The sequence below is a fragment of the Zalophus californianus genome, chromosome 9, assembly GCF_009762305.2.
Source record: "Zalophus californianus isolate mZalCal1 chromosome 9, mZalCal1.pri.v2, whole genome shotgun sequence".
Classification (NCBI taxonomy): Eukaryota; Metazoa; Chordata; class Mammalia; order Carnivora; family Otariidae; genus Zalophus; species Zalophus californianus.
Window position 1 is genome coordinate 670,387 of NC_045603.1, and position 25,418 is coordinate 695,804.

Consider the following 25,418-nt stretch of genomic DNA (forward strand, 5'->3'; position numbering starts at 1 on the left):
GATCTCTCTGCCCAGGTTCTGAAAGAGAGAGGTACAGCACAGGAGGGCTGGTGGAGGTGAAGGCCATACTTTATTTTGTGATTTATGTGAGGCCATGTGGAGGTGGCGACTGGTGAGCGCTTGCTAGTGAAGACTGGAAAGGGGCACAAAGACCCCTCCCTGCCCAGGGGAACTGCCCCCCCCCCCCCCCAGCTAATGCAGAGTGAGAGCAGAACCTCACTTTTGGGTTATCTTGGGAAGTTAAGTGCAAAATAAAGATGATTTAAAACCAAATAAAGATAATAGTTTTCCGAAATTTACGGGGAGCAAAGGCATTAATAGGATGGGTGGGTCTTTCCTATGCACCCCTCCCTCCACGAGGAGGAAGGGAGGCAGAAGGACGCAAAGGGCGCAGGGACTTTGGCTGGCGTGGGACCCTGGGTGCACCTGGAACCCGCGGGGTGGCAGCACAGGCCTCCGTGAATGACCCCGGAGACACCAAGGCCACCTCGGGTTCCTCCGTGGGACGGTAAAGCTGCCCCGCTTGCCCTGATTGCCCACAGCGCACGAGGGGACACTCAGTGCACAGCTCCCGCCTGGCATCACCACCCCAGGGACTGCGCTCTCCGTCTCTGCTCCCCTAGCCCGGCCGCTGGGGGGCACCAGGAGTGAGGGTCGGAGGGAGGCCTGGGTGGAGTCGGGGGCCGGTTGTGACTCTTGGTTCTTTATGACTTGGGGGCCTCTGACTGCCAGGGTGGGTCTGCTGACCCCCACCAGACCTGCGCCTGGTGACCGCGTGACCCCGGGCGGAGGCGGCGCGCCCACTCCTTCCCGAGGACACCATGGCCCAGCGCCCCGGCCCCCGCGCCTCGGACAGCAGCCCCGGCCCGGGGCCCAGCGCTAACGCCACTGACCGCGGCCCCCGGGGATCCGCGCCCCACGCTCGCGGCCGGCCCCACCGCAACCGCTCCTGGCGCTCCCCGCCGCCCGCGCGCCCGCGCAGCCCCACGCCCCGCGTTGGCCGCCGCGCCGCGGCCCCTAGGCCCCGCGCCCCGCGCACCCCGCGGGCCAGGCTTGCACAATGCACCGCGCAGCCCCGGCCCGTTGCCCCGGGCAACCGCTGGACGCCCGGCGGCGCGGCGGGGGGCGGGGGCGCAGCGCGCCCCACGGGGCCGATCCCGGGTGAGCACTGGCCCCCTCGCCTCGGAACCCCGGACCTGTGCCCCTGCGGATGCCAGACAGGACCCGTGCCCCGCCCTGCTTGAGCCCTCGGGAATCCCTGACGCCCCCTCCCCCGTCCCGGAACTCCAGACCCCCCCTCCCCTCGCCCCAGGATTCTAGACTTCCTGCTCGGAACCCCAGAACCACTCTTCCTCGGAACGTTCACCCCTTCACCTCTCCACGCTGCCCTCGGGAGCCCAGACCTTAGTCCCACCCCCTCCGCCCTCCCTCCCACTCCCGTTGGCGCTCCAGCCTTGCCCACCCCCGTCCTCAGAAGCCCGGACCTACCCCTACAAACCTGGACTTGCCCCTCTCCCCCCAGACCTGCCCCGAGACCCTACACCTGTCCTCCCCTCAACCTGGCTTCAGAGCCCCGGCACCGGCCTGCCTCCCCGCGCTGGGATGCCCTGGGCCGCGAGCCCTCGCCGACGCCCCCTCTCCTTGCAGGGGCGCGAGCAGGCGCGAGGAAGGGTGAGCTGCCGGAGGCCGGAATGGAGCCGGGAGAAAGGAAGAGGCTCTCGTCCGCTTCACTGGAAGGAGACCCGAGAGAAGAGAACAGTCAGTGTCTTCTTCGCCCACCTTCTGGCCACTCGTGGTTCGAGGCGGGAACGGCGTGGGGGCAAGCGGCTCAGACGTGAGGCGCAGGGCCCGGGGTTGACTCAGGACGTTCAGGGGCATGAAGGCCCGCCGGGGCGGTCGGGGGACCCTGGCCGCGGAGCTTGTGCTTGGGCCCCGCTCTTCTCCGGACTCCCCCCTTCCCCCCCCCCCCCCCGCCCCGCACCCTCCAGCCCCCTGCCCTCCACCTTTCTGCCCAAGCTGGTCGACTTCAGAGCTCAACTTGGGAAAGTGGTGCGAAGTCAGATGCTCGGGGTTAAGGCGCAGTCCGGGAGAAGTCCCGGGGAGCCCTTTCCTAGGTCTGAGTAAACCCGTGCACTTGCCTTTTTGCCAGTGAGCTCATTCTCGTTGGTAAATACCTAAGAGTGAACTCGCTGGGTCCAGGGTAGGCTCCTGTTCAGCTCTATGTTACCGCGCGGGGGTAAGAGCCTCAGCTGCTCCACACCCAGGCCAACAGTGGGCATCGTCCTATTCATTCTGGGCTTTGGGTGGGTGTGGGGGCCGCCTCACTGTGGTTTCCGTTTTACTTTCCCTTCTGGGACTCTTTGTGGAGTATCTGTTCCGGTCTTTTGGCCATTATTAAACTGGGTTGTGGGTTCTTCCTTATTGAGTGGTAGGAATTCTTTGTCCCTTCTGGACGGATACCAGTTCTTTGTCAGTTAGATGTATTATAAATACCTCTGGTCCATGGCTGGTGTTTTCAGCCACTTAACCATTCCTTTTGAAAATCAACTTCTCAGGGGCACCTGGGTGGCTCAGTCATTAAGCGTCTGCCTTCAGCTCAGGTCATGGTCCCAGGGTCCTGGGATCAAGCCCCGCATCGGGCTCCCTGCTCCGTGGGGAGCCTGCCTCTCCCTCTCCCACTCCCCCTGCTTGTGTTCCCTCTCTCGCTGTGTCTCTCTCTGTCAAATAAAAAAAGAAAGAAAGAAAGAAAATCTACTTCTTAGTTGTAAGGAAGTTTAATTGTCAATCTTCTCTTCTATAGTTAGTGCTTTTTGAGTCTTACTAGGAAATCTATATCCACCCCATTGTTCAGAAAACAGTATCCTATGTTTTCCTTTAGAAACTTTATAATGTAACATTTCACATTCACCTCCACAACTCACAGGGATTGACTATTTTGTATGGAGTGAGGTAGGGGTCAGTGGGCAAATGTTCACTCTTCCCCCATGTGAATATCTAATTGACCCAGGTGGGCCCTGCAATGTCACCTTTGTGGAAAATCAGGCCTAGGCCTATTTTTTTGTTTTCCATTCTGTTTTATTGATTTCTCTGTCTATCCTGAGTCCATTCTACCCTGTTTTAATTCCAGTAGCTTTATAGTAAGTCTTAATATTTTGTAGTATAAGCCTTTGGACTTTATCCTTCAAGATTTGTTTAGGTTTTCTTCGACTTTTGCATCAACATATAAATTTTAGAATCAAATTGTTAATTTAACACAAACCCACACACACAAGTCTTGCTGGGATTTTAATTTTGGTTACATTGAATCTATATATCAATTTGGGTGAAACCTAACATTTTATCAATATTGAGTCTTTCAACCCAGGAACATTTAGTTCTTTGATTCTTATGAACAGTGTTTTGTAATTTTCAGAGTACAAATGTGGAAGACCTCTTTTGTTAGATTTACTCCTAGATATTTGATGTTTTTTAGATATAACATTGTTGAGTTTCATTTTCTAATTATTCCCAGTATATAGAAATATAATTAATTTTATTGTACTGACTTGGCATTTGGTGACTTTGCTAACTAATTCTAATAGCTAGTAGATTCATTTAGATTTCTTATGTACACAATCATCTGCAGATCTTTTCAGCTTTTATACCTTTTATTTCCTTTTCCTGCATTATTGCATTGGCTACTACTTTTAGTATAATGTTGAATAGAAGTGATATAGTGGACATCTTTTTTTGTTCCCAAAAAAAAGGTCAGGGATCACGACCTGAGCAGAAGGCAGACGCTTAATGGACTGAGCCACCCAGGTGCCCCCTTTGTTTAATCTTTCATTTACTGAGAGAAGTAGGTTAAATATCTCAATATGATTGTGGATTTTCTTTTTTTGTTTTTAGCTTTGTCAACTTGTATCTTTATATATAATTAAGTTCATACACATTTGGAATTTTTATATCTCCCTGACAAATTGATCCTTTTAATATTATGGACTATCTCTCTTTTGTCTTTAATAATTATTTTATTAAAGTTCTGTTAATATTTATAAGTAAATATTAGTATATATCTAAATATTTACTAAATATCTCTAAAAGTGACATTTTCTAAATAACTAAACTATTTTTTCACATTTGATAAGATGGACAATAATTCCTCACTAAAATCCAATACCCAGCATATATTCATATTTCCCCATTAATCCCGGGGTCGGTTTGTTCAGATCGTGATCTGGTCAAGGACCACACATTGCATCAGGCTGTCCTTTCTCTTTGCTATTGTTTGATCTGGAGTGGCCACCCCTCTTGCCTTGTGTTTTCAGGATCTAGACTTGATGAGGACAACCTCTTGTTCGGGAGAAAGTCCTACCTTTGGGACTCATCTAGCTGTTGGCCTTGGGGTGGTTTACTCTCCTCCTCTGCCCCTCCTCTGTGATCTGGAGATGAGCTCTGGAGACCTGATGAGATTTGGGTTGAGTGTTTTGCCAAGACTCCTTGGAGGTGGTGCTGTGCCCCTAATTTGCCCACAGAGTCTGACCGTGCTGTCGCCGGTGCTGCAGCCCGTCGCGGGACCAGTGCTGGCCAGACCCCTCCAGGGTAGGGTTGTGTTTCCGTGGCCACCCGAGGAGTGGAGCTGTGGCACCTGGTGACTACCCAAGGCCCCTGAGTGGGGGTGGGGGACTCCGCAGAGAATCCCTCTGAGATGGGACTGGAGGTTGGGCAGGAGGTGGTGCTGGAGGTTGACGGGAAAGTACTTCTGGATCAGTGAGGAACAGGCCTGGGCAAGAGGATATCGTTGTAGGCTGCAGCGACCCCAGCCCCCGCTCTGGACACACCACGCTGCACCCACTCACCCGCCCCTCACCTTCCCAGGGGGCCAGTTGCCCTGGGAGGCCCCTGTTTGAATGGCTGGTTCTCCACAAAGAACAGACGAGGAGCTGCGCTCTTTAAGGAGTGTTGTCCTCCCCGGTGGGCCTCCTCAGTCTCTGCAAAGTTCCAATCCTTCCAGAAGGTGTGCCCAGGTGCTTATTTCTGCCCTGCAGTTACGGGCTTCCAGGGAAGGTGTTGGCACGCAGGCATCTCTGATGGCCTCGGGTGAGGGTTGTGTTTGCACTGCTCTCTCACTCTCAAGAGTCTTCTTGGATGGCTGTGCTGGGTCTGGCCAGTGACCGTCACATTTTGTGACGCTCCAGTGGTCTACACTCAGCCCTCCCACCTCTGCACGCTGCTTCTGCATCTTTTTGCTGCCCCCCATCCCAGTCTGTAAGAGCCTCAAGATGCCCTGAGGGCTCCCAGCTCCCCAGAGAGCTCAGATCCCTCCAGCCAGGGCAGCCCATGCTTAGAAACCAAAGGCCGGGTGCCACGGAGGGTCGTTGCCAGGCTGGTTCGATTTGTGTTCTGCATCTGGACGTGCAGTTGTCAGAGCACCATCCCCACTGAAAGGCTCTGCTGCTTCTGTCTGTATTGATCGGCTGTGCAGTTGTGGGTCTCTGGGGCCCACGGGGGGAGGAAGAGCAGTGGGTGCTGGAGGGGTGCCTGCTGCTGGCCTGTCCCGCCTGCGATGTTCCTTGGACATCCAGGCACCGGGGGTCCTGGAGGTGTCAGGAGGTCTGGTGGTGTGGGTGGAAGGTGTACATTCCAGGGGTCTGGGCATGGTGGAATTGAAAATTCCAGCGAGTGGGTGTGGACAGGAAGCATGGAGTCTGAGATCCAGGCCTGGGCACTTCCAAGGTTAGGGCATAGGGGGAGAAAAAGGGCTGCAGTGAGGAGGAAAAGGGGAGGCCAAGGGGAGCAGGGCTGGCCAGCCAAGTGTCCGGTGCTCCCAGGAGCCAGGGCCCGAGGGAGTGACAAGGGATCGGCTTGTGTGTGTATGACTTTAGCATGGGTGGTGTCCACGGTGGAGTCCAGCAGACGGGGATGTGGAGAGGTGTGGAGTACAGAGAGGAGGGTTTTCATTTTAATCTTTAAGGTGTGTGCTGCGGGGAGTCTGGTGGCCATAGTTAGGGGAGGAGCGAGGAGGGCTGGCCCTGACAGAGACTGAGGGGGGTGGTCATGGCGTGGTGTGGCCACAAAGTGGGTGGGGAGCACAGCGAGGAGAGAGGGTGCGCAAGCCAGAGCTGCAGGGCAGGTGGGCGGGGGGCAGAGAGAGGGCATGGCCAGGGGATGGAGGGTTGGGGGGGGCGCAGCCTGGGGAGGGGGCTTAGGGTTTGCAGGAGGAGGGTCTGGGGGCCAGCGGTGGGCTGGGTGGAAAGGTGATGGGTGTGCGGGTGGGCTGGGCTTCCTTTCCAAGCATCCCCCGTGCACTTTTACCTTAGCCTGGATGTCTGTTTCTCTTCTGCAGAATTAAAACGAGGAATTTCCCAAGACTTGACTTCTTCCCCCAAATTAGACAGATACAAAATAGCAAGACAATTAACAGAAAAGGCCATCAAGGTAAATGTCTTTTGGGGCTGGGGGGTGCACTTTTTTAAAGTTTTATTTATTTCCATAATCTCTTCATCCTACGTGGGGCTCGACTCATGACTCTGAGATCAAGAGTCCCGCGCTATTCAGACTGAGCCAGCCAGGCGCCCCAAGGTGGGGGGGGGGCACTTTTTAAATGTGGAAACTTATTTTGGAATTTGGAGAGCAAGTGGGTTGCTTTGATGTGCTGAGCTCCCAGCTGCCCGCAGTCCGCCAGCCTGGGTTGGCCCTGGACCCCAGCGCTGGGCCCCAGGGGGAGGGGAGCGGGGGTACGTCCTGTTCTTTACGGGGCAGCAGGGTCTGTCTGCTGTCCTGAGAGCACCAGGAGCCTTCGCTGGGGAAAGGTGGTATTCTCCGGCTTTGCCTACGTTGGCGGCCCTTGCTCAGAAGGCTGGGCATGAAGGGCTCGGGAAGTCCAGTGCATCAACCACGGGGATGTGCTTCTGAGGCTCTTCGTGCACCTGCAGAGCATGGGTCGTGAACCCCGGTCGCCACGGGACGGGCTGGGTGCACCAGGTGCGCGGTCGCCAGCAGTCCTGCCCTGGGGGGCGGGCCCCTGTCGCCCGCCTGATCCTGGTGGCTGTGTGCGCTCTCTGGGATTTCATACCAATGAACCATACCAGCTCGTTAATTCTCGGGTTTTCTACTGAAGCCTAAAAACAGGTGAATATTTAGGGCTATAAACATCCCTCTAAGCATTTGTTAGCTGCTTTCACAAGCTTTTATTTTTACAGTACTTTAGCTGAGATGTAGTTCAAAGTACTTTATAATTCATATTATTACTTCTCATTCATTGTGGGTTACTTAAAAGTAGAGTTCATGTCTACACTTCTGGGGTTTTTTTTCCTATTTTTTTCATGTATACAAGATTTTCTCATTTTATTTTATTATTTTTTTACTTTTTATTTAAATTCAATTTAATTAACATATACTGTATCATTAGTTTCAGGGGTAGAATTTAATGATTCACCAGCTGCACACAACACCCAGTGCTCATTACATCACGTGCCCTCCTTAATGCCCATCACTCAGTTACCCCGTCCCCTCTCTCCCCTCCAGCAGCCCTCAGTTTGTTTCCTGTGGTTGACTCTCTTACGGTTTTTCTCCCTCTCTGATTCTGTCTTATTTTTCCCTCCCTTCCTTTATGCTCCTCTGTTTCGTTTCTTAAATTCCACAGATGAATGAAATCAGATGATAATTGTCTTTCTCTGATTGACTTATTTCACTTAGCATAATACCCTTTAGCTCCATCCATGTCTTTGCAAATGGCAAGTTTTCATTTTTTTGATGGCTGCATAATATCCCATTGTGTATATATACCACCTCTTCTTTATCCAGTCATCTGTCAACGGACATCTGGGCTTTTTCCACAGTTTGGCTATTGTGGACATTGCTGCTATAAACATTGGGGTTCAGGTGCCCCTTCGGAGCACTCTGTTTGTATCCTTTGGATAAATAATTGTTTTTTTTTTCTATTTATTTTGTTACTGATTTCTAGCTTGGTTGCATGTGGTTGAATCTGTAATCTGCATAATGTTATTCCACTGAAGTGTGTTCAGACTTGCTTTACGCCCAGCATTTTGTGCATTTATGTGAAAGTTGACGTGGGGTACCCCACTCATAGACCTCAGGGCAGAGCTGGTTATCGTGTTGTTCAAGTCTTCGAGGCTGATGGAAATCTCTGGTCTGTGGGTTGTGTCACTGACTGAGAGAAGCACGTTAAATACCCTTTTATCAGTGTGGATCCTTTCACTCTGTGGTTGTCAAATTGTGCTTTATTATTTATAGCCCTCTTGCTAGGAGCATACAAAAGCATCTTCCTGGTGAGTTCAATCTTTTTGTAAATTGTGGCATGATTTTCTTTAGGGGTTTATTTTGTCGCAAAGGCTGTTTTGTCTCATACTTAGATTCTCTATGTTCTACCTATCTCTAAGCTTATGCTTTTGATTTCCTCTCGTAAACATCATAGATTGAGGTTTTAGAAATCCAGCCTGGCACTCTTCACCTTTTACCTGGAGCCTTTGGTGGGTTTACCTATGACTGCACCCCTGGGGTCCTCGGGCGTCCCCGTGTGTCCCTGCCTCCTTCCCTCGTTCAGTCTGCCCCGTCTGCTCATTTTGTGGCTCTGTGTGGACTGGTTACATTTTAAATTCCATTTCCCCTGTCTTGTATGTTGTAAATCTTATACTCTGTTTTTCTTCCTTTTGTAGTTCCCTGAGGAATTTTAGCCCGTTGATTAAAATAATCAGCTTTTCTGAAGTTGTTCAGTTTGACTGTAAGCAAGGTGGGCGTTCTTGCTGGGGCAGGTCCCCTGCCTGTCTCTGCATGGCAGCAGCCCCTCGGTGGCCAAGGTCATCCCATCCCTCTGCCCTGGTGCACAGCCCGTGGGGGAAGAGGGCAGGCTTTGGACAGATTTTCTGTGTAGAAGGAGGCTCAGAGAGGTCCTCTGACCTGCTGGGCCCTTCCTGTGGGTGCTAGAACTGGAACTCCCAGCTTCTGGCCCGACGCAAGCTTTCTTGTATGTGTTCCTGGGTGCGGAGTGCAAGTCCTCCTTGTGGGAACTATAGGGTATGTCTGCTACCGATGTCGTGTAACAAATCACCATGAGCTTAGCTACTTAAACACTTAAACATTTATTATCTCACAGCTTCTGCGGGGGCCTCTGCTCAGGATCTCTCGAGGCTGAAATGAGGCATCAGCTGGGCTGGGGTCTCATCCAGAGGCTCAGCTGGGCAAAGATCCGCTTCCAGGCTCCCTTGGCTGGTTGGCAGGATTCACTCCCTTGTGGCTGTAGAGCTGGTTTCTTCAGAGCCAGCAATGGGGAGAGGGTCTCTGCTGCTTTGACTCTCCAACTTCAGGGATGCCCTGGACCCTCTTTTTAAGAGGTACACCTGACTAGGCCAGGCCCACCCAGTATAGTTTGTCTTTTGATTCATTCAGAGTCATCTAATTAGGGACACGGTGAGTTTGAGCCTTTCCCCTCCTGCCCTGCCCCCCCCCCCCACCTGCTCCCACAAGCTCGGGAGGCACTGAGCTAACTGCTGACCCTGCCGTGTGGCCGTCGCCCTCTGTACCCTGCCCAGGCTGTGCCTCAGCAGCGTGGGCCCCAGAGGCTCCGGCATGCCCGTCACTGTCCCGTCTCCCATCCCTGAGCTGGGAAGGCCTCGGTACACGCCGCCCACCGCCCCCTCCCTGCCTGGTGCCCAGTCCCGGCAGAGCCCCCAGCTTCCCTGGTGCTGGCCTCATGCTTTCGGCACTCCGGGCCTGCTGTGGCCCTTCTTGGGCGGTTGAGCAGCTCTTCCCTCTCACTCCTCCTCGAGTCTCAGGCGCCCATCCCCTCGCCCCCGGCACGAGAGACTGTCACCTTCATAGAGAAAAGAAAGCCTTAGAGTGCGTGGCCTCCGGCCTCAGCCCCACCTTCCAGACCAGGACCTGCCCTGAGCGGGGCACGCGCCCGTGGTCCTGGTTGTGCGGGGTCTCCTAGCCTTCGTGGGAGTGACACCCACGTGTGCAAGGCCCGCAAAGAATGAGCACGTGCCACAGAGGAGGGCCCTGCTCCGTGCCCGTGTGTGTTCTTGGATGTTTGCGCGTGTTTTCCTTGGAGCGGGACCTGAGTGTCATCCCACTCACTGGCACAGTCTGTCTCATTCTGCCTTGAAGCCTCCCCTCACAGACAATTAACTGCCTTGTCTTTCATTCTCTAATTTAAAATATGCTCTTGCAATTTGAGGAAAAGAAGATTTTCTCCATCTACGGACACTACCCAGTGATACGGGCCACCCTTCGAAGAAAGGGCTGGGTGGAGAAGAAGTTCCACTTTCTGCCCAAGGTCATCCCAAATGCAGACGATGACAGTGCGGGGGTGCCTGGTAGAGTATCGAAGGGGTCTTGTCTCGGTGTAAGGCTTGTGTGTGTGTCTGCCAGGGTGAGTCACACCTCTCCAGGGAGTGCTTTTCTGGCCGGAAGAGCCTGTGACTTGGGCCTCCCCTGCGTGTCTGGGGGTCTCCCTGGGCAGGCAGAGGCCATCGCCCTCCCGGCCTGCCTTCCCCAAGTATCTCCGCACCAGGCCTGCGCTTTCAAACCTGGTCGGGTTGCTTCTCAGTGTCCCCCGTCCGTGCCCACAACCTTCTCGGTGGCCCCCGTCCGTGCCCACGACCTTCTCGGTGTCCCCCGTCCGTGCCCACGACTTCTCGGTGTCCCCCGTCCGTGCCCACGACCTTCTCGGTGCCCCCCGTCCGTGCCCACGACCTTCTCGGTGCCCCCCGTCCGTGCCCACAACAGTTCTCCTCCTCCTATGTCTGGGCAGTTGCCACCACCCTTCAGTGGCCCTGCCCTGTCTGTCTCTCCTCTAGCCCTGGGTCCCCACTGGTCACTCCTCGGTCACTCTGCCCAAGGCCCTGCCTCCCACTCTGCAGAGAACATCTGCACCTTCTTGGCCCTGGGTCTGCAGGGGGCCAGCTCCCACACGGTGGTTGAGGCCCATGCCGACCCCATCACTGTCCTGCTTCCCGCACCCCTCTCCACCACACTTATCCCAAGGCTGTCTGTCCCGCCCCACACCTGGGGTCCTGGACCCTGGGACTGCACCTGGCAGAGGGGCCATGCAGCGAACACTGGGGCAGGGAGACGGAAGGCCCCTGGAGATGAGTTGCCGAGGTGTCAGCAAGTGCGCCGTGGCCGTGGCCGCTGCCGGCTGTGGGGTGTGGGGGCTGTGCTGAGGTGCTTGGGCCGGACAGGCTGATGGCTCTCTGGGGGTTGTGTTTGCAGAACATAAATGTGCTGAAGGCAAAGAAAACCAAGAAGAGGCTTTGGAGAAGACAGATGACATCCATGATGTGATGGTAGGTCCCCATACCTGAGCTCCCTTGGGCCAGGTGGGCCTCGATGTCCCCATGCCTCCTCACACTGTCACCTTCCCTGGGCCGTGTCCTGGGGACGGGTGGCAAAGCCAGTCACACCAGGCTGCTGGACGCATGTGCATGCTTGCACTCATTTGTATGTGTGTGCATGCTTGTGTGTCCATGTGCACCCGTGTGCATACGTGTACTCATGTACACCTCTGTGTGTGCACTCGTGTGTGTCCATAGGCACCTGTGTACAAGTATGCGTGCGTGTGCTCGTGTGCATCTGTGTGTGCTCATGTGTCCATGTGCACTTGTGTGTGTCTGCGTGTGCATCTGTGTGCGCTCGTGTGCGTTCGTGTGCACTCATGTTTGTCCATGTGTGCCCGTGTGCATCTGTGTGTGTTCATGTGTCCATGTGCATCTGTGTGCACGCGTGCGCGTTCACGTGCACTCATGTGTGCCCGTGTGCGTGCATGCACTCATGTGCATCTGTGTGGGCGCTCATGTGTCCATGTGCACTCGTGTGTGTCTGCGTGTGCATCTGTGTGCGCTCATGTGCGTTCATGTGCACTCATGTGCGTCCATGTATGCCTGTGTGCGTGCATGCACTCATGTGCATCTGTGTGTGCACTCATGTGTCCATGTGCACCCATGTGCATCTGTGTGTGTGTGCTTGTGTGCGTCCATGTGCACCTGTGTAGGTGTGTGCACTTGCGTGCTGCCCTTCATACTTTTGTCTTATGGTTCATGCCTCACTTGAACAAATGGGAGAAAGTGACAACAGAAGCTGTGGATGTTGCTCTGGAGTAGGAAGGAAGGCTGAGTCCGGCATTTGGGATAAATTTTAGGAAGTGATGCTGGCAGCCAGCTCCCCGCTCCCTCCGGGCACTCTTGTTGGCATCAGGATGGGAGGATCCCAGTCCTGCCCTAACATGGGGTCAAGGTAGACTAGCCCGTGTTGCAGAATAGTAGGTGTGTCCTCAAATGCTGGTCTACAGAGAATGACCCTGCAGGGTCTTCAAGGTGTCAGAATTTTGGAAAATGTTTTCCTTTCCTTGTATCTCTTTGGTAAGAATTTTTGACCACACAGGTGCTCTTGTTTGTAAAATCAGAGCCGCCAAGTCCACCCTGGGTCCCTGCACTCTGGTGGCCCTGGCCGCCAGCTCTGAAGGAGTGGGGGCAGGGAGGAGGCTGGCTCCCACAGTCTCCAGGCCACGAGGCAGTGCACTCACCCCATGCCCCTGTGTGGCATGTCCCTGAACCCCACAAGGACACCCACGGGGTGGGCAGCCCTGGCCTCACTCAGCCGCACACAGGGGGGCTGCTGTTGGTGCGGGGCCCGCCCTTGCTTCCTGAGAGCAGAAGCCCCGCATGCGGGCGGTTTCCCCCAGTGCAGCACACAGTGGCTCCCCAAGGAACACCACTGCCAGCCTCCCAGACCAGAGAGTCACAGATCACACACTTCCAGTGTTGTTTAATACCTTATTTCCACAGTATGGAGGGTCCTCAGAAAGTTAGAAATAGAGCTACCCTACAACCCAGCAGCTGCACTCCTGGGTATTTGCCCAAAGGATAGAAACATAGGGATCCGAAGGGGCACCTGCCCCCCAATGTTCACAGCAGCAATGAGCCCAACACCCAACTGTGGAAGGAGCCCCGATGTCCATCAACAGACGAATGGACAAAGAAGATGTGGTCCATATACACAGTGGAATATCACTCAACCACCAGAAAGGATGAATACCCAGCATTTACATTGATGCAGATGGAACTGGAGGAGATTATGCTGAGTGAGAAAGCCAATAGTATATGATCTCAGTGATATGAGGAATTTAAGGAGCAAAACAGATGATCATAGGGGAAGGAAAAAAAGAGAGGGAGACAAACCATAAGAGACTCTTTTTTTTTTTTTAAGTGCATCTTTTTTTTTTAAGATTTTATTTATTTGACAGAGAAAGACACAGCGAGAGAGGGAACACGAGCAGGAGGAGTGGGAGAGGGAGAAGCAGGCTTCCCGCCGAGCACGGAGCCCGATGTGGGGCCCGATCCCAGGACCCTGGGACCATGACCCGAGCTGAAGGCAGACGCTTAACGACTGAGCCACCCAGGCGCCCCAAACCATAAGAGACTCTTAATGAAAGAGAACAAGCAGGGTTGATGGAGGGAGCAGTGGGGGAGGGGCTGGACGCGGGATGGGCATTACGGAGGGCTCTCATGAGGGGCACCGGCTGTCTCACGGAAGTGATGAATCACTGAATTCTACACCTCAAACTGATTTTTACCATATATGCTAACTAACTAGAATGAAAAAGTCTGATTTCCTTCACTCTTACTTGCATCCCAACATCCAAAGATAGGAAGCTTGGATATAGGGTACTGATGAGGGTTTTTTTTCTTGCCAGTCCAGGTTGGTAAAAAATGAAATGCCGTACTTCCTCTGGACTATCAAAAGGGACGTCATTGACTACCACAGCCTGAGCTGTGACCAGATGCTGAATCACTACGGGAAGACGGCTTCCTTCACCACCAAGGTGAGAGGGAGGGCTTGGGGGGAAGTGGGCGGGAGCAGGTGCAGGGCAATGCCTCGCCTCCTGCAAGTCCAATGGCTGAGTTTGGGAAGGCCTCGAATGGAATGGTCACCTCGGGGCTCCTCCCCAGGATGACTGCTGCCCGGGCAGAGGCCACACTGCCCGTTACCAGTGTCCAGAGGCCCTCAGCACCTGCTCCACTCGCATCCCCAGAGCCCCATGTGCCCTTAGCCCTGAGTCCCACCTCTGGGTACGCAGGCCAAACCTCAGGCAGGGCAGGTGGGGGCTGCCACCGCAGCCCCGCATAAGCTCTGCACCCTGGAGAGGCCCTGGGTCCCAGGGAGAGCCAGGCCGCCTCCCCCCTGCACAGGGCCTTCTGGCTGCAGGCGGCGTGGGCACCTCCTGTACTCACCGCCCTTTGGTCCCACGGCCCCCTCCCGCGACTCTGAGGGCTGAGGTTCAGGGGTGGGGTCAGCCCAGGGTGGACAGGCCTGCCTGTACCCAGGCAGGAGAGCTTGGGGAGAGGGGCTTCTGGGCAACAAGGAGACCATTCCCCCAACAGGCAAGGATGACACGAGGGTCGGGGTGAGGCTCGCACCACCCCCAGGGCTCCCTGTGGAGGGTCTGGCCCCATGCATCCTCACCCGGCCTCAGCTGCTGGCCTCCTTCAGGGTGCGGGCAATAGCTGCAGGTGGCCCAGTCGGGTTGGGCTCCCCACAGAGGCCCCCATGTAGCATGGCCACCAGTGTGCCCAGCAGGCAGCAGGCACTGCCTCTCACGGGGGGCACTGGGCACTTTTTCCCAAATGGGGCCCGTGGTGAGCGTGCCCAGAAGCTTGCTGGGCCCAGCACCAGTTAGGGAACCTGGGACATAAAGGTGGGACCTACCACCCTGTGCCCTCAGATGGCCCTGGCCTGCACAGGGGTCACCCTGTTGTTTGAGCCAGCTGGCTGGGGGCAGGAGGGGCAGTCTACTCTGGGGGGGAGTCTGCTCCAAGAGCTCCTTGGAGCAGGTGCCGCCAGCCAGACCTGTAGGTGTTCAGGCTGGTCTGAGGGGACCAGCAGGTGGCCTGTGGGGGCCTAACGTGCCGCTGTCTCTGGAGATCGGGCTGTGTGTGAACATGAGGAGCCTGCCATGGTACGTCCAAGCCAACCCTGACTCCTTCTTCCCCCGCTGTTACGGCCTCTGCACTGAGAGTGAGAAGCAGGAATTCCTGGGTAAGTCAATGGCCAGAGGCGGAGACCATCTGGTGTCAGGGCCCCTCTGTGGCCTACCTCCCACTGAAGGGCTGCAGGAACCTTTGGAAGGGAGGTGGGCTGGGCCACAGCTGCAGGGCTGGGGACTGGTGGGAGGTAATGACAGACAGCCTGGTCCTGTCCCAAGGCCCAGGGGCTCGGCTCCATTTTGAGGGGTGAGGGCTGGTCCAGACACTTCCATGGGCAGCATGGCATGGGAGGCTGCGTGGAGGCTGGTGGAGGCTGATGGAGGCTGTGGAGCCGCGTGTCAGGAGCTTGGTTCTGATTGGGTTTCTGGGGGAGGTCTGCGTGGGGTCGGTCCTGGGGCCCAGGTCTGAGCACCTGTGGGCCACGGACTCTGGCCTGAGGACAGAGGGAGGATTCCTGGTTTGACCTGCCGAGAGAGAGAGGGACAGAAAGTGAAGGTCAGAGCAGGTGGGCAGTGTTCATTTGGGGGTGACCGTGTTTTCTGAGCGCCTGATCTGGGGGCCGTGGAGATGTGGCATCTACCAGCACCTGTGCCGTATGCCTTGACCCCACTCTGGGGCTCCCAGAAGCAAACAGGCGCAGGCAGAACAAGGCAGGGTCCACGGGGGCTGGAGGTGAGAAGTGCAGTGGAGGGGAGGGTGGTGGGCAGGGGCATCTCGGAGAAGGGGTGCTGGTGAGGCCCGGAGGGAGGGAGGTCTGAAGGGACCAGGCTGGGGGAGGCCATGTGCCTGCGGGCCCACAGGGCGCAGGGGCTAGGAGTCGGTGGGCAAGCTCAGGGGCGTTTGCTCTGGTGGAAGGAGACTCCGGTGAGAAGCTCCGGGCCCTGGAGGAGCTGGGGAAGGGAGCGCAGATTCTGGGTATTTCCAAGGAGGCAGCAACTGCTTGGCCGGCAGGTGGGGCCTTCTCTGCTGAGATGAGCAAGGAGCAGGCTTTGGTTTGGTTTCGGTGAGAAGGTACCAGAATTTCCTGCAGACCTCCCAGAGGGCATGCGTGGGAGTGGAATTGGCTAAGGCAGGCCTCAGAGCGTGGGCTCGCTCATGGGGATGCAGGCCGCCTCTCCTGGCCCAAGAGCACTCGGAGCCAGGCCAGCCCCAAGCCTGGGTCTGTGGGACCCAGAGCTGCCTTCCGTGCCAGGTGGGTGTGGCAGGGCCCCTCTGGCCATCCACACCGGGAGCCGTGGAAGCCAGCATGTCCAAGGAGGTCCAGAGAGCCTCCTGGGATGGGGAGGGTTCTCGTGTGTCTGCAAGGAGCTTCCGTCCTCTGGTGCAGGGCTGAGGGCACAGGGAGCCTGGACAAGGACAAGCACGTGGCCTCCATGGACTTGGCCCTGGGTGGGGGTGGGGAGAGCAGGAGGGAGGCAGGGAGGGATGTGCAGGTGGAGGTGTATTAGACTCCCATCTGCAGAGGAGCAGGAGGGAGAAGGACCAGGTTGGAGGCACGGGCTGAGGGCAGAGCGAACGGCCCTTCGAGGCGGTGAGGGCAGGAAGGGAGGCCGCTGCAGGCTGTGGGGCACCAAGGCTGAGGACAGCTGGTGCTGGCCGAGGTCCCTGGTCCCCAACGCCCGCAGAGGAGGCGAGGCCTTGGTGTCCTTTCAGATGACTTCCGGCGCACAGTGGCCTCCAGCATCCTCAAGTGGGTGGTCAGCCACCAGAACTACAGCAGAGGCAAACCCAGCATCAAGGGGGAGGCCTGCGAGCCGGGCTCTGGCAACAAGAAAGGTGTGGGGGGGGCCTGAGGCTACACCGTGCAGGGCGGGCTGTGCCAGGCGGGTCAGTGGGGCCATGTGTCCGGGGCGGTGTTGTCCCCTGCCCCACAGAAGAGGGTGACAGGGAATGGCTTTCCTGCGTGGTGTAGGGCCACGTGGCATTAGGCCTACAAAACCCAAATAAGTATTTTGTTGTTCACTTTCTCAGAGCATTTTTAGGTTCACAGTCCAGCTGAGCAGAAGGTACAGGGATTTCCCATACACGCCCTGCCCCCCAACCTCCTCTACTATCACCACCCCCACCGGTGGTGCGTTTGTTAGGATCGGTGAACCTACGTTGACACGTCACTGTCACGCAGACCACAGCCGGCCTTGAGGTTCACTCTTGTGCGGGGCGTTGTGTGGGTTTGGAGAACCGTGTAAGGGACGGACCCACCTTTATGGCGTCCCACAGAGTCACTTCACTGCCCTCCACACCCCTCCCCTGTCCCTCTCTCCTCCCCAGCTCCTGGCCCCCCGGCCCTTTTCCTGTCTCCGTAGTTCTGCCTTTTCCAGAATGTCCTCCGGTTGGAATCGTACAAACGTAGCCTTTGCTGATTGGCTTCCTTCACTCAGGGTTATGCATTCAAGGTTCCTCCAAACTTCACGGTTTGGTAGCTCATTGTCTGCATGGTCCATTGTCTGGCTTGTTTATTCATTCACCTACTGAAGGACATCTTGGTCGGGCAATTATGAGTAAAGCTGCTGTAAACATCTGTATACAGGTTTTTGTATAGGTGTAAATTTTCAACTCATTTGGGTAAACACCAAAGAGCATGATTGCTGGATACCGTGGTAAGAGTATGTTTGTTTTGGTAAGAAACAACCAAGCTGCCTTCCACAGCGGCTGTGTCATTCTGCCTCTTCCCACGGTCGGCGAGCACCGCTCCTCACCCCCCGTGTTTGGTGGCGGTGGTGCTCTGGATTTTGGCCGTTCTGACAGATGTGCAGTGGCACCTTATTGTTTTCATTGGCAGTTCCCTGGTGACGTATGATGTTGAGCATCTCTTAATATACTTCTTTGCCATCTGTAAATATATTCTTTGGTGAGAAATCTGTTCAGCTTCCCTGCTGTTTTAAATTTTTTTATTGTTGAGGTTTAAGAAGGTGTGTGTGTGTGTGTATTTTGGATAACAGATGTGTCTGTTGCAAATATTTTCTCCAAGTCTGTGGCTGTCTTCTCATCTTCTTGACTGTCTTTCATGGAGCAAAAGTTTTTAACTTTAATGAAGTCCAGCTTACCAAGTATTTCTTTCATGGACCATGCCTTTGGGGTTGTATCTAAAAAGTTATCACCGCACCCAGGTTCATCTTGGTGGTCTCCTGTGCTATCTTCTAGGAGTTTTATAGTTTTGTGTTTCACACTTGGGTATATGATCCATTTTGAATTAATTTCTAGGAAGGATGTAAGATCTGTGTCTAGATTCTTTTTTTTTTTTTTGCACCCGTTCCAGCATCACTTGTTGAAAAGACCACTTTTTCCCATTATATTGTCTTTGCTCCTTTGTCAAGGATCAGTTGATCATATTTTTATAGGTTTATTTCTGGGCTCTTTATTCTGTTCCAGTGATCTATTATTTTATGAATACCACACTCTCTTGATTACAGTAGATTTGTGGTAAGACTTGAAGTTGAATAGTGTCAATTCTCCAATTTGTTCTTCTCCTTCAATATTGGGTTGGCTATTCTGGATATTTTTACTCTTCATATAAACTTTAGAATCAGTTTGTCAATATCCATAAAATGCCTTGCTGGGATTTTGATTGGGATTGTACTGAATTTATAGATTGAGTAGGGAAGAACTGACATCTTGACAGTGAAAACTATTCATGAACATAGAATATCTCACCATTAATGTAGTCCTCCTTTGATCTCAGTTATCATATTTTTGTAGTTTTCTTCATATAGACTTTGTTAGATTTATTTATTTATATATTTAATTTGGGGGCTGCTAATGTAAATGGTATTGTGTTTTAAATTTCAAATTCCAATGATTCATTTCTGGTGTGTAGGAAAGTGACTGACTATAATCATTTATTAGTTCCACGAGGATTTTTTTTGCCAATTCTTTCAGATTTTGTACACAGATAATCATGTCATCTGTGAATAAAGACAGTTTTATTTCTTCCTTCCCAATCTGTATGCCTTTTATATTATTTTCTTGCCTTATTGCATTGGCCAGGATTTCCAGTACAATGTTGGAAAAAAAAACTGGTGAGAGGGAGGAGGTCCTGCCTTGCTCTTGATTTTAGAGTGTAAGGTTCTAGTTTCTCATCATTAAATATAGTGTTAGCTATAGGGTTTTTTTTGTATATATTCTTCTTTTCTATTTTTTATTTTTTTTAAGATTTTATTTATTTGAGAGAGAATGAGAGATAGAGAGCACGAGAGGGAAGAGGGTCAGAGGGAGAAGCAGACTCCCTGCTGAGCAGGGAGCCCGATGCGGGACTCGATCCCGGGACTCCAGGATCATGACCTGAGCCGAAGGCAGTCGCCCAACCAACTGAGCCACCCAGGCGCCCTATTCTCCTTTTTTTTTTTTTTTTTAAAGATTTTACTTATTTATTTTAGAGAGAGAGAAGGGGGAGGAGCAAAGGGAGAGAGAAAGGGAGATAATCTTTAGCAGAATCCACACTGAGCATGGAGCCTGAGGGCTTTAATTTTGGGGGTCTTTAATTTTTAAACAATTAAAAAATTTTCTTGAGATCATGGCCTGAGCCAAAACCAAGAGTTGGATGTTCAACTGACTGAGTCACCCAGGTGCCCCGTATATATTCTTTATCAAGCTGAAGAAGTTCCTCTCTATTCCTAGCTTGCCGAGAGCTTTTATCATGAATGAGAGTTTAATTTTGTCAAATGCTTTTTCTGCATCTATTGATATGATCATGATTTTTTCTTCTTTAGCCTATGATTGTAACAGATTACATTAATTGATTTTCTAATGTCAAACCAGTTTTGATATCTGACATAAATCCCATTTGATATGGTATATGATTCTTTGTATACATTATTGAATTTGTCTTGCTACTATTTTGGTGAGGATTTTTGCATCTATGTTCATGAATGATTTTGGTCTACAGTTTTCTTTTCTCGTGTCTTTCTCTGGTTTTGGTATTAGGGAAATGCTAACCTCAAATAATGAGGTAGAAAGTATGCTCTCTGTTTCTATCCACTGAGATTGAATAGAATTGGTATAATTTCCTCCTTAAATGTTTGGCAGAATTCACCAGTGAACCCATTTGAACCTGGTGCTTTCTGTTTTAGAAGGTTATTAGTTATTGATTCAATATTTTTAATAGATACAGGCCTATTCAGATTGCCCATTTCCTTTTGTATGAGTTTTGCCAGGTTGTGTCTTTCAATAAATTGGTCTGTTTCACCTAGATTATCAAATTTGTGTGCATAGAGTTCATAGTATTCCTTTATTATCTTTTTATGTCCATGAGATCTATAATGATGTCTCTTCTTTCTTTTATGATATTAGCAATTTACATCCTCTAAACTTTCTTTTTAGTTAGCCTGGCTAAAGGTTTATTAATTTCATTGATCTTTTCAAAGAACCAGCTTATTTTCTCTATTATTTCTTGTTTTCAATTTATTGATTTCTGCTCTACTTATTGTTTATTTTCCTCTGCTTATTTTGGATTTGATTCTTTCTTCCTTTTTTTAGTTTCCTAAGGAGGAAGCTTAGATAATTGATCTTAGATCTTTCTTCTTTTCTAATGTATGCATTCACTGAAAGCTGTACATTTCCCTCTACACTGCTTTCATTGCACCATCAAAATTTTTTCATTTTCATTTGGTTCAAAATATTAAAAATTTTTTCTTGAGATTTTTTTTTTATTTGACCCATGTGTTATTTAGATGTATGTTATTTAATCTCCAAGTATTTGGGAAATTTTCTTTTATTCGTTTCTAGTTTAATTTTATTTTGGTCTAAGAACAGATATTGTATGATTCCTATTCTTTTAAATTTGCTAACGGGGGGATGGGGAAGGGAGCAAGATAGCAGAGGAGTAGGAGACCTGGATTTCGTCTGGTCTCAGGAATTCAGCTGGATAGGGATCAAACCATTCTGAACAGCTACGAACTCAACAGGAGATCAAAGAAAAGAATAGCAACAACTCTCTGAACCACTTTCTGGAAGGTAGGACGTGCGGAGAAGCGAATCCGAGGCGATATTTGGGAGGATAGACGGCAGGGGAGGGGGCCTCCGTCGGCCGCTTCTGGCAAGTGCTAGAGCCGCGGAGCACAAAATTGGAACTTTTAGAAGCCGATTCCCCTGAGGGACGTCGCTCCAGTGGCTAAGCGGGGGGTGGAACCCTCGTGGGACAGTGTGGTCTCAGGACCCTCGGGGTCACAGAAAGACCGGGGGTGCCTGAGTGCGGCAGAGCTCCCAGGGATCGGAGCGGGGAAGCCGGCTGCAGAGACGGAGCCAAGGCGCGGGCTCTCAGCTCGGGGTGGCCATAAACTGTGATCTGCGGCCCAGTCGGGCCACTGCTCCTCCAGCGGGGACCCAACAAGCGGCAGATCCGGGGAGACTCCCCTTCCTCCCCGGGGAGGAGCGGCGCGGGAGCGCACCGCAGGGATCTGCTGGGTTTGGAGACTCCACACGGGGTCGGCTGCCAGAGATAGAAACGCTCGGTCACAGGCCCGGTGAGCACGGAGTGCGGCCGGAGACCAGGGAGGCGGGAGTGACTGCTTTTCTCTGGGGGCGCACTGAGGAGCGGGGCCCCGAGTTCTTGGCTCCTCCGGGGCGGAGATTGGGAGGCCACCATTTTCGCTCTCGTCCTCCAAACCTGTACGGAGAGCTTGCAGGGAACAAAAGCTCCTGAGAGCAAACCCGAGCAGCCTGCTTAGCCCGGACCGACAAGGGCGGGGCAATTCCGCCTCCGGGGAAGACATTTGGGAACCACGGCAACAGGCCCCTCCCCCAGAAAATCAGCCGAATAGCCAGCAAGCCAAGACCAAGTTTACCGATCAAGGAGAACGGGAGAACTCCAGCGCTAGGGGAATACTGCACATAGAATTCATGCCTTTTTTTACCATGATTCATTAGTCTTTCAAAATTAATTTTTTTAACTGTCTTTTTTTTGAATTTTTCTTTTTCCCTTTTTCAACCAACATCTTATCAATCCATTTTTAAAAAAATTTTTTTAATTTTTCATTTTTAGAGTCATATTCTATCCCTTCATAGTAATAACACTTATTTTTGGCATATATATATATATATATATATATATATATATGTATATATATATATGTTGTTCTCTCTTTAAAATTTTGAGATATAGTTTCTTCTAACATATCAAAATATACCCTAAATCTCTAGTGTATGGCTTTGTTCTTGTCTCCTGCCTGATCACGTTCTCTCCCTTTTTTCTTTCTTTCTTTCTTTTTTTTTAAATCCTCTTCTTTCTTTTTTCAAACACCTTCTTATCAATTCCTTTTTTAAAATTTTTTATAATTTTCATCTTTACAGTCATATTCCATCCCTTCATCGTATCAACCCTTATTTTGTACATATATAAGTTTTTCTTTCTTTAAAATTTTAGGAGGCACTTTCTTCTAACAGACCAAAATACACCCAAAATCTACTGTGTGACACTGATCTATGCACCAGCCTGATCATATTTGATCATATTCTGTTTTTTTTGTTTTGTTTTTGTTTGTCTTTATCTTTATCTTTTTCTTTTTTTTTTTCTCTTTTGTTTTTCTTTCTTTCCCTTTCTTTTCCCTTGGTTTCAGGTCTTTTCTGATTTGTTTAGAGTATATTTTCTCAGGATGTTGTTAACCTGTTAGCATTTTGTTCTCTCATTCATCTATTCTCCTCTGGACAAAATGACAAGATGAAAAAAATCATCTCAACAAAAAGAACAAGAGGTAGTACCATCTGCCAGGGACCTACTCAATGTGGATGTTAGTATGATGTCGGACCTAGAGTTCAGAATCATGACTTTAAAGATACTAGCTGGGCTTGAAAAAAGCATGGAAGTTATTAGAGAAACCCTCTCTGAGAAATAAAAGAACTAAAATCTAACTAAGTCGAAATCAAAAAGGCTATTAATGAGGTGCAATCAAAAATGGGGGCACTAACTGCTAGGATAAATGAGGCAGAAGAGAGAATCAGTGATACAGAAGACAAAATGATGGAAAATAAAGAAGCTGAGAAAAGAAGAGAAGAACAACTACTGGATCACAAGGGCAGAATTTGAGAGATAAGCGATAACGAAAGGATGAAACTACATTAGAATAATTGGGATCCCAGAAGAAGAAGAAAGACAGAGAGGGGCAGAAGGTATATTGGAGCAAATTATAGCAGAGAACTTCCCTAATGTGGGGAAGGAAACAGTCCTCAAAATCCAGGAGGCACAGAGAACCCCTCTCAAAATCAATAAAAATAGGTCAACACCCCGACATCTAATAGTAAAACTTACGAGTCTCAGAGACAAAGAGAAAATCTTGAAAGCAGCTCAGGAGAAGAGATATGTAACCTACAATGGTAGAAACATTAGATTGGCAACAGACCTATCCACAGAGACCTGGCAGGCCAGAAAGGACCGGCATGATAGCTTCAGAGCACTAAACGAGAAAAATATGCAGCCAAGAATACTATATCCAGCTAGGCTGTCATTGAAAATAGAAGGAGAGATAAAAAGCTTCCAGGACAAACAAAAACTAAAGGAATTTGCAAACACGAAACCAGCCCTCCAAGAAATATTGAAAGGGGTCCTCTAAGGAAAGAGAGAGCCTAAAAGCAGCATAGACCAGAAAGGAACACAGACAATATACAGTAACAGTCACCTTACAGGCAATACAATGGCACTAAATTCATATCTTTCAATAGTTACCCTGAATGTAAATGGGCTAAAGGCCTCAATCAAAAGACACAGGCTATCAGATTGGATTAAAAAACAAGACCCATCCATATGCTGCCTGCAAGAGACTCATTTTAGACCCCAAGACACCCCCACATTGAAAGTGAGGGGGTGGAAAACCATTTACCATGCTAATGGACACCAAAAGAAAGCTGGGGTGGCAATCCTTATATCAGACAAATTAGATTTTAAACAAAAGACTGTAATAAGAGATGAGGAAGGACACTATATCCTACTTAAAGGGTCTATCCAACAAGAAGCTCTAACAATTGTAAATATCTATGCACCTAACATGGGAGCAGCCAATTATATAAGGCAATTAATAACAAAAGCAAAGAAACACATTGACAATACAATAATAGTGTGGACTTTAACACCCCCCTGACTGAAATGGACAGATCATCTAAGCAAAAGATCAACAAGGACATAAAGACTTTAAATGACACACTGGACCAAATGGACTTCACAGACATATTCAGAACATTCCATCCCAAAGCAATGGAATACACATTCTTCTCTAGTGCCCATGGAACATTCTCCAGAATAGATCACATCCTAGGTCACAAATCAGGTCTCAACTGGTACCAAAAGATTGGGATTATTCCCTGCATATTTTCAGACCACAATGCTTTGAAACTAAAACTCAATCACAAGAGGAAAGTCGGAAAGAACTCAAATACATGGAGGCTAAAGAGCATCCTACTAAAGAATGAATGGGTCAACCAGGAAATTAAAGAAGAATTTAAAAAATTCTTGGAAACCAATGAAAATGAAAACACAACTGTTCAAAAATCTTTGGGATGCACCAAAGGCAGTCCTAAGAGGAAAGTATATACCAATACAAGCCTTTTTCAAGAAACAAGAAAGGTCTCAAATACACAACCTAACCCTACACCTAAAGGAGCTAGAGAAAAAACAGCAAATAAAGCCTAAACCCAGCAGGAGAAGGGAAATAATAAAGATCAGAGCAGAAATCAATGAAATAGAAACCAAGAGAACAGTAGAACAGATCAACGAAACTAGGAGCTGGTTCTTTGAAAGAATTAACAAGATTGATAAACCCCTGGCCAGACTTATCCAAAAGAAAAGAGAAATGACCCAAATCAACAAAATCATGAATGAAAGAGGAGAGATCACAACCAACACCAAAGAAATACAAACAATTATAAGAACATATTATGAGCAACTCTATGGCAGCAAATTAGATAACCTGGAAGAAATGGATGCATTCCTAGAGATGTGTCAACTACCAAAATTGAACCAGGAAGAAATAGAAAACCTGAACAGACCTAGAACCACTAAGGAAATTGAAGCAGTCATCAAAAATCTCCCAACAAACAAAAGCCCAGGGCCAGACGGCTTCCCAGGGGAATTCTACCAAACATTTCAAGAAGAATTAATACCTATTCTCCTGAAACTGTTCCAAAAAATAGAAATGGAAGGAAAACTTCCAAACTCATTTTATGAGGCCACCATTACCTTGATCCCAAAACCAGACAAAGACCCCATCAAAAAGGAGAATTACGGACCAATATCCTTGATGAACATGGATGCAAAAATTCTCACCAAAATACTAGCCAGTAGGATCCAACAGTACATTAAAAGGATTATTCACCACGACCAAGTGGGATTTATCCCTGGGCTGCAAGGTTGGTTCAACATCCACACTCAATCAACGTGATACAATACATTAACAAAAGAAAGAACAAGAGTCATATGTTCCTCTCAATAGATGCAGAAAAAGCATTTGACAA

At 50.5% G+C, this 25,418-nt stretch overlaps 1 protein-coding gene across 2 annotated transcripts in view; it reads left to right on the forward strand.

The window, feature by feature from the left end:
• Positions 1-1,463: 1,463 nt before the first annotated feature.
• Positions 1,464-25,418, forward strand: part of TTLL8 (tubulin tyrosine ligase like 8) — a 46,599-nt gene continuing 22,644 nt past the window's right edge. For both annotated transcript variants that reach the window (XM_027595139.1, XM_027595140.1), the window contains exons 1-7: positions 1,464-1,758; positions 6,326-6,417; positions 10,178-10,316; positions 11,215-11,288; positions 13,694-13,822; positions 14,922-15,036; positions 16,638-16,760. In XM_027595139.1, coding sequence (XP_027450940.1) covers positions 1,692-1,758; positions 6,326-6,417; positions 10,178-10,316; positions 11,215-11,288; positions 13,694-13,822; positions 14,922-15,036; positions 16,638-16,760 — 739 coding nt within the window. In that variant the 5' untranslated portion in view covers positions 1,464-1,691. The remainder of the gene's footprint in view (positions 1,759-6,325; positions 6,418-10,177; positions 10,317-11,214; positions 11,289-13,693; positions 13,823-14,921; positions 15,037-16,637; positions 16,761-25,418) is intronic.